Source organism: Zeus faber, assembly GCF_960531495.2.
Source record: "Zeus faber genome assembly, chromosome: 7".
Classification (NCBI taxonomy): domain Eukaryota; kingdom Metazoa; phylum Chordata; class Actinopteri; order Zeiformes; family Zeidae; genus Zeus; species Zeus faber.
Genome location: NC_137203.1, coordinates 956,892 through 966,164, shown reverse-complemented (window position 1 = coordinate 966,164; position 9,273 = coordinate 956,892). Strand labels below are relative to the sequence as shown.

General features: G+C 45.3%; 1 protein-coding gene across 1 annotated transcript in view; it reads right to left on the bottom strand.

Moving 5' to 3' along the window:
- Positions 1-490: 490 nt before the first annotated feature.
- The window catches only part of pomt1 (protein-O-mannosyltransferase 1), a 16,480-nt gene continuing 7,697 nt past the window's right edge, over positions 491-9,273 (bottom strand). Inside the window, exons 10-19 of the mRNA XM_080004406.1 lie at positions 9,193-9,273; positions 8,241-8,333; positions 7,104-7,200; positions 5,655-5,747; positions 5,381-5,501; positions 5,105-5,202; positions 4,427-4,540; positions 3,901-4,027; positions 2,945-3,122; positions 491-911 (exon numbers count right to left, since the gene is read on the bottom strand). The exon at positions 9,193-9,273 is cut by the window's right edge and continues 15 nt beyond it. Coding sequence (XP_079860532.1) covers positions 740-911; positions 2,945-3,122; positions 3,901-4,027; positions 4,427-4,540; positions 5,105-5,202; positions 5,381-5,501; positions 5,655-5,747; positions 7,104-7,200; positions 8,241-8,333; positions 9,193-9,273 — 1,174 coding nt within the window. The 3' untranslated portion in view covers positions 491-739. The remainder of the gene's footprint in view (positions 912-2,944; positions 3,123-3,900; positions 4,028-4,426; positions 4,541-5,104; positions 5,203-5,380; positions 5,502-5,654; positions 5,748-7,103; positions 7,201-8,240; positions 8,334-9,192) is intronic.

Sequence of the window (9,273 nt, the reverse complement as noted above, 5' to 3'; positions counted from 1 at the left end):
ACCCCCAGTCCTACACTTGTGTGCTTTGGCTACCCTTTAAAGATCAAAACTTTTTATGTCATGGATTTAACATTTAATTTATATTAGTTCACACAAACACTCTCCATCAGTCTGCTACTGGCCCGGCCCATCTGTCAAATTTTAAAACCCATTGTGGTCCCGAAGTCAAAAAGTTTGCCCACCCCTGTTATACACCAACATATACACCCAGCACCCTCCTGGTTGCATCCCTCTCCTTTCCTCCCTCATTCACTGCCAGAACTAATTTTGTTGATACATGTCGTTTGATGTTTCTATGTTTATGTTTTAAAAAACATAGAAAGTTTTTAAAAACAGACAGAGTTTGCAGACTCACTCTGTCCTGGATACAATGGAACAAATACTCTGTGTAGTATGTGCAGCATGCTGACAGCACAGGGGAAACACAACAAATGAATCATATAAACACTGTCAAAGCAGAAATGAATTCATTTTATAAAATATCCCTGGAGTTAGATCCAGATCCAAACAGTAACAAGTCACAGCTTCATTATCATCAAACAGAATTCACTTTGACCAAAAAAACTTTTATTATTTTATATACTTTTATAATATTTTAAAAGCATCACTGTAACCAAATCCTGTCTGTCTGTCTGCCTGCCTGTCTATCTGTATTTCTGCCTTCCTGTCTGTCTATCAGTCTACCTGTCTGTATTTCTGTCTGTCTGTCTGTTTCAGTGTGTGTGTTTCAGTGTGTGTGTCACTTCCTCCTGAACAGGAAGTCCCAGGTGTCCCTCCACTGCAGCGCTTGCAGCTGATTGGCCGTCAGCTCGGGGTGTCCGTACGTCAGGGGGCGGAGCTCTAAGAAGACGGCGAGGACGACGACGAGCGCTGCCAACACACAGACCGACGCCCACTTGCGCTGACGTGCACTGGGAGGAGGAGGAGCATATTCTGGGCATCACACTGTGTGTGTGTGTGTGTGTGTGTGTGTGTGTGTGTGTGTGTGTGTGTGTGTGCATGTACCTCAGCAGGTGTGTGTGTGTGTGTGTGTGTGTGTGTGTGTGTGTGTGTGTACCTCAGCAGGTGTGTGTGTGTGTGTGTGTGTGTGTACCTCAGCAGGTGTGTGTGTGTGCGTGTGTGTACCTCAGCAGGTGTGTGTGTGTGTGCATGTACCTCAGCAGGTGTGTGTGTGTGTGTGTGTGTGTGTGTGTGTGTACCTCAGCAGGTGTGTGTGTGTGTGTGTGTGTGTGTGTGTGTGTGTGTGTGTGTACCTCAGCAGGTGTGTGTGTGTGTGTGTGTGTGTGTACCTCAGCAGGTGTGTGTGTGTGCGTGTGTGTGTACCTCAGCAGGTGTGTGTGTGTGTGCATGTACCTCAGCAGGTGTGTGTGTGTGTGTGTGTGTGTACCTCAGCAGGTGTGTGTGTGTGTGTGTACCTCAGCAGGTGTGTGTGTGTGTGTGTACCTCAGCAGGTGTGTGTGTGTGTGTGTGTGTGTACCTCAGCAGGTGTGTGTGTGTGTGTGTGTACCTCAGCAGGTGTGTGTGTGTGCGTGTGTGTACCTCAGCAGGTGTGTGTGTGTGTGCATGTACCTCAGCAGGTGTGTGTGTGTGTGTGTGTGTGTGTGTACCTCAGCAGGTGTGTGTGTGTGTGTGTGTGTGTACCTCAGCAGGTGTGTGTGTGTGCGTGTACCTCAGCAGGTGTGTGTGTGTGTGTGTGTGTGTGTGTGTGTGTGTGTGTACCTCAGCAGGTGTGTGTGTGTGTGTGTGTGTGTACCTCAGCAGGTGTGTGTGTGTGCGTGTGTGTACCTCAGCAGGTGTGTGTGTGTGTGCATGTACCTCAGCAGGTGTGTGTGTGTGTGTGTGTTACCTCAGCAGGTGTGTGTGTGTGTGTGTGTGTGTGTGTACCTCAGCAGGTGTGTGTGTGTGTACCTCAGCAGGTGTGTGTGTGTACCTCAGCAGGTGTGTGTGTGTGTGTGTGTGTGTGTACCTCAGCAGGTGTGTGTGTGTGTGTGTGTACCTCAGCAGGTGTGTGTGTGTGCGTGTACCTCAGCAGGTGTGTGTGTGTGTGTGTGTGTGTGTGTACCTCAGCAGGTGTGTGTGTGTGTGTGTGTGTGTACCTCAGCAGGTGTGTGTGTGTGCGTGTACCTCAGCAGGTGTGTGTGTGTGTGCGTGTGTGTGTGTGTGTGTGTGCGTGTACCTCAGCAGGTGTGTGTGTGTGTGTGTGTGTGTGTGCATGTACCTCAGCAGGTGTGTGTGTGTGTGTGTGTGTGTGTGTGTGTGTGTGTACCTCAGCAGGTGTGTGTGTGTGTGTGTACCTCAGCAGGTGTGTGTGTGTGTGCGTGTGTGTACCTCAGCAGGTGTGTGTGTGTGTGCATGTACCTCAGCAGGTGTGTGTGTGTGTGTGTGTGTGTACCTCAGCAGGTGTGTGTGTGTGTGTGTGTACCTCAGCAGGTGTGTGTGTGTGTGTGTGTGTGTGTGTACCTCAGCAGGTGTGTGTGTGTGTGTGTGTGTACCTCAGCAGGTGTGTGTGTGTGCGTGTACCTCAGCAGGTGTGTGTGTGTGTGTGTACCTCAGCAGGTGTGTGTGTGTGTGTGTGTGTACCTCAGCAGGTGTGTGTGTGTGCATGTACCTCAGCAGGTGTGTGTGTGTGTGTGTACCTCAGCAGGTGTGTGTGTGTGTGTGTGTGTGTGCGTGTACCTCAGCAGGTGTGTGTGTGTGTGTGTGTGTGTGTGTACCTCAGCAGGTGTGTGTGTGTGTGTGTGTGTGTGTGTACCTCAGCAGGTGTGTGTGTGTGCTTGTACCTCAGCAGGTGTGTGTGTGTGCGTGTACCTCAGCAGGTGTGTGTGTGTGCGTGTGTGTGTTTGTGTGTGCGTGTACCTCAGCAGGTGTGTGTGTGTGTGTGTGTGTGTGTGTGTGTACCTCAGCAGGCGTGTGTGTGTGTGTGTGTGTGTGTGCGTGCGTGTACCTCAGCAGGTGTGTGTGTGCGTGCTCCAGCAGCGCGGGCAGCAGCAGTAACAGGAAGTGGTACGCAGGCAGGAAGTGGTACAGGAAGGTAGGATTCTCCACCAGGAAGAACGGCAGGAAGTTAACGGCCCAGCCGCCCACGCACACGACGCCAAGGAGCAGGAAGCGCTGCCACGCCGCTACACACACACACACACACACACACACACACACACACACACACACACACTTCCTGTCTGTGTGTAGCGCTCTCGGCACTGTGCTGCTCTCTGCAGGCTCCGCCCATGTGAACCTGACCTCTGACCCCTGAGCATCAGAAACATCACTAACTACTTTGGTTTCCATAGAAACAGTTTTATCAATGTTCTCTCTCATGGAATCAATCTAATAATTAATAGAAATATAATAATTTGACATTATGCGTTATGGTTTATCATTCTAATATTATTTATTATTGACACAATTCTCACATCAGTTATTTTTATTCTGGCTGTCAGTGTGTGTGTGTGTTACAGTGTGTGTGTGTTACAGTTTGTGTGTGTGAGTTACAGTGTGTGTGTGTGTGTGTGTGTTACAGTGTGTGTGTGTTACAGTGTGTGTTACAGTGTGTGTTACAGTGTGTTACAGTGTGTGTGTGTGTGTGTTACAGTGTGTGTTACAGTGTGTGTGTGTGTTACAGTGTGTGTGTTACAGTGTGTGTGTGTGTGTGTTACAGTGTGTGCGCGTGTTACAGTGTGTGTGTGTGTGTTACAGTGTGTATGTGTGTGTTACAGTGTGTGTTACAGCGTGTGTGTGTGTTACAGTGTGTGTGTGTGTGTGTGTGTGTTACAGTGTGTGTGTGTTACAGTGTGTGTTACAGTGTGTGTGTGTGTACAGTGTGTGTGTGTGTGTTACAGTGTGTGTGTGTGTTACAGTCTGTGTGTGTGTGTGTGTGTGTGTGTGTGTGTGTGTGTGTACCTTCAGGGATGTCCTTGATGAGTCTCCGCCTCCTCAGCAGGTAGATCAGTGCCAGCGTCTGATAGGCTGCCAGACCCAGGTGAGCCCCTCCCCATGACACAGGGTTCCCCAACAGGTGGATCTGGGCCTGGAGGCGGGGTCAGAGGTCAGGTTTAAGACCTCAGGAGACCTTACTGCGAGGAGCGCGAGGACGTTTCACTAGTTTCACGTGGTTTTGTGGTGTCACTGTGTTTTTAGATTTAATCACAGAATCGACGCATGTATTGATGTTATTAAATATAATAACAAATAAAACCTATAAAAAGTAATATCAACGTTCCGTTGAGATGAACATTATTATTCAAGCATAACAACACTTGTCAGTCTCTAAATAACGTGAAATTAATATTTTCCCATTTTGACTGAGTATCATTCATCTGCAGCTGATGAAGAAGCTGCTGATTGGCTGGAGGCAGCAATGACACTGATCACAACCGGTTTACACATATTCAACATTATCTCATTTGACTGTGTGTGTGTGTCTTACATTGGTGGTGGGGTGCAGCCAGTACACTATGTTGGTTGCCATGGTGATCCAGTCCAGGGGGGTGGAGCTGTATCTGTGTTCCGACTCTTCCTGTTTCACTGTCAGCATCTTCATCTGCCATGGCAACAAGTATCAAAATGACCTCACTCAGCTGCATCAAAATGACCTCACTCAGCTGCCATGGCAACAAGTATCAACATGACCTCACTCAGCTGCCATGGCAACAAGCATCAACATGACCTCACATAGCTGCCATGGCAACAAGCATCAATATCTGCACTCACAATGTTGTAACACTGTAGTATTCCTATTAGTACTTGTACTTCTATGAACTTATTTTATAAGTTGTATTATAGTATTAATAGTATCTGTACTTCTATGAAGTGAAGTAGTGGTCGTATTAGCAGCAGTATTAGTATTAGTAGTAGTGGTGGTACCTGTACTTCTATGAAGTGAAGTAGTGGTAGTATTAGCAGGAGTGTTAGTATTAGTATTCGTAGGATTGTTGGCACCTGTACTTTTATGAAGTGAAGTAGTGGTAGGACTAGCAGGAGTAGTATTATTACTATTCGTAGTATTGGTGGTACTGGGGTACCCGTACTTTTATGTGGTGAAGTAGTGGTAGTATTAGCAGCAGTAGTAGTATTAGTATTCGTAGTATTGGTGGTACTGGGGTACCTGTACTTCTATGAACTTGGCCATGAAAGACATGTTCCTGTTAATGTCGATGTGCGTTGGAGAGTTCAGCTCCACCTCCCGCTCCCTCTGCTCCACACCTGAGGAAGCAGCACATTCCAGGTCAGAGGTCAGCTGGAGGTCAGGGGTCAGGTAGGTTGTATAGAGGTCAGGTGGGGGTCAGGGAGAGGTTGTATAGAGGTCAGGGGTCAGGTAGAGGTTGCATAGAGGTCAGTTGGGGGTCAGGTAGAGGTTGGTCAGAGGTCACCCAGGACTCACTGGTTCCGTAGCGATGCTCCTCCACGTTCCAGACCAAACTGCTGTGATGAGACTTGGAGACTCGATCTGCAACGACCTCCAGCTGAGTGAAGCCCCATTCAGGGAGGAGCAGCCCGCTGAGCTGCACACACACACACACACACACACACACACAGTTTGATAGAAGCTCTGAATCCAGTGTAATGGAATTAATGTGATGAATTTCCTAATATGGTCATTCCTGGGCGGGGCTACAGCACTGCTATATATGGTCTCTTCCTGTAGGAGGCGGTACCTTGAGAACAGCTGACGTGTTAACGTGAACCAATCGCACATCAGAGACAATGGTCTTCCACACCTCTGACTCCGCCTCCCGGTTGGAAATTTCCTGAACACACAAACAAACAACATGTAAACACACAAACAACATGTAAACGTATGGGGATGGTAGCTCAGGAGGTAGAGCTGGTGGTCTAGTGATGTAAAGGTTGCTGGTTGGATCCCAGGCTCCTCCTGCTAGCATGCTGTAGTGTCCTTGAGCAAGACACTTAACCCCTCATTGCTCCTGATGGCTGCGTCCGTCGGTGATTGAACAATTGTAAGTGGCTTTGGATAAAAGCGTCTGATCAATGACTAAATGTAATGTAAACAAACAAACAACATGTAAACATACAAACAACATGTAAACACACAAACAACATGTAAACACACAAACAACATGTAAACACACAAACAACATGTAAACACTCAAACAACATGTAAACACACAAACAACATGTAAACACACAAACAACATGTAAACACACAAACAACATGTAAACACACAAACAACATGTAAACACACAAACAACATGTAAACACACAAACAACATGTAAACACACAAACAACATGTAAACACACAAACGTGTAAACACTCAAACAACATGTAAACACTCAAACAACATGTAAACACACAAACATGTAAACACACAAACAAGTAAACACACAAACAACATGTAAACACACAACATGTAAACACACAAACATGTAAACACACAAACAACATGTAAACACACAAACAACATGTAAACACACAAACAACATGTAAACACACAAACGTGTAAACACACAAACATGTAAACACTCAAACAACATGTAAACACACAAACAACATGTAAACATACACACAAACAACATGTAAACACACAAACAACATGTAAACATACACACAAACAACATGTTAACACTCAAACAACATGTAAACACACAAACAACATGTAAACACTCAAACAACATGTAAACACACAAACAACATGTAAACACTCAAACAACATGTAAACACACAAACAACATGTAAACACACAAACAACATGTAAACACACAAACAACATGTAAACACACAAACATGTAAACACACAAACAACATGTAAACACACAAACAACATGTAAACACACAAACAACATGTAAACACACAAACATGTAAACACACAAACAACATGTAAACACACAAACAACATGTAAACACTCAAACAACATGTAAACACACAAACGTGTAAACACTCAAACAACATGTAAACACACAAACATGTAAACAACATGTAAACACACAAACGTGTAAACACTCAAACAACATGTAAACACACAAACATGTAAACACTCAAACAACATGTAAACACACAAACATGTAAACACTCAAACAACATGTAAACACACTGCAGATACTGATCAATGAATTGACGATCGATCGTCATCAAATCACTCACCACCCTCCACAGGTTCTGCATCGCCATAGTAACGTTGAAGTCAATGTAGCCTGACACTTCCTGGCACTGAGGGCTCATGGGAGCTGCAACATCATGGCTAACACACACACACACACACACACACACACACACACATACACACATACACACACACTTGATTCTCAATGAGTTTGAATTAAATATTCATGAACTAAAAAACACATTCCAGGTCCTTGAAGCCTCAAGGACCTGGAATAAGTCTCCTCTCCAGCAGACGAGGGCGGGGCAGCGCGCCCTGACAGCACCACATCATGATACTTCTTCTTGCGACATGTTATCGATATACTGGGGGCAAATATCCATATTTTTATTAAAACATGGGGGTGCTTTAACTAGTGGTGGAACGAGACGTAGATGACCCTGATCCGTAGCGTGGCCCCCCACGGTTCTGCTCCCACCTGAACCACGGATCAATTACAAAATGTGACATCATAGTGAAATAGAGTTTTACTGTGGCTGTTACTTTTTAAAGTCATCATTCCATCAACGTGGAGCAGAGTGTCAGGGAACAGACGATAAAGACACCAGCTGCTGTGATGCTTGACGCTGCGTCGCTCTACGTTGCTGCTACATCACCACGTGGTGGAGGAGCTGCGGTGTCACCGCTCTGCGTCGGCACGGCGGCCATGTTGGAACGCTCAACATCCACTCGTAAACAAACAGCATGTGTGTTGAGAGATGCACTTCACTACAACAACCACATCAGCACATTTACTTTATTATAAACATGACAAATTGAACATGATGCTGGAACTAAATCCAGTGACTGGATTGACAACCATGTTGGAATGAAGAAGGTACCATGCTGCCTCAGGATGCACTTTACTTTAACAACTGAATATTGAATATTTGATATATTTGAACATTTTATTTAAACATTGGACATCCTGAATGTTTCATTGTTTCATCTCCGTTTTTAAATTCTGTGATACTGACGCCACAATGCAGTGAATAAATACATAATTCCTGCTTTTTGTCTTTTTAGAAGAATTCGCTTTATTTATCGAGTATCACAGAATGGCTGTATCATGATACTCCTGTTATCATGGACAACGCATCATCATAGTATCAGCTGCTGTGATTGGTCGGAGTGCTTACCTGTTGAGGAAGCGTGATGTCATCCCATGGAGCAGCTGGATGATGTCACCATGACGGACAACAGAGGGGGGGGAGCCCACCACCAGCTCCTGTCTGAGACAACGTACATTATTATTATTATTATTATTATTATTATTATTATTATTATCATTATTATTATTATTATTATTATTATTATTATTATCATCATTGTTATTATTATTATATGATTATTATTATTATTATCATCATCATTATTATTATATAATATTCTTATTGTGCTCTTGTCCTCCTACAGGTCGTCCACAGGACAGTCATTAGAAGCAGTTCTTGATGATTAATAAAGAGGCTTTTCAATGACGGTTGAGAGTTTGAGCTCCACATGCAGATTAACTCTGTCTTGGATGCAATGGAACAAACACCCTGAGGTGGAGATAGACACCGATCAGACATTAAAAGCACCACTAATAACCACTGATACTGCGTGGAGACATGGACTCCACCAGACTCTGAAGGTGTCCTGTGGTGTCTGGCACCAAGACGTTAGCAGCAGATCCTTTAAGTCCTGCAAGCTGTCCCACCAGCTGCTCAGATGCTGGAGGTAAGCTGCGATCTCCCAACAAGATCTGAAGTAAAGAAGGCAATTAAGGGATTGCGCAGTGGCATGGCAGAAGGTTCAGACCAGATCCCTGCAGAGGCCTTACAAGCTGCTCTTGAAACCTCAACTACCATGCTCCACCAGCTGATCAAACAAATATGGGAGGAAGAGATCATGCCAACGGACTGGAAGGACGGTCTCACTGCAATCGTACCCAAGAAAGGAGACCTCAGGGAGTGTAACAACTACAGAGGGATCATGCTGCTATCAACATCCGGCAAAGTGTTCAATGGCATCATCTTGGAGAGGCTACGGAAGGGGGCTGATGAAAGACTGAACCAGGCTGGTTTCCGGAACGTTGCCGTGGTGACCTACCTGTCAGGGTGTTTGATGATCCACCAGTTGTTGACGTCTTTAAAGGGATAACAGGTAACCTGCTGCTGGTGGGAGCTGCCT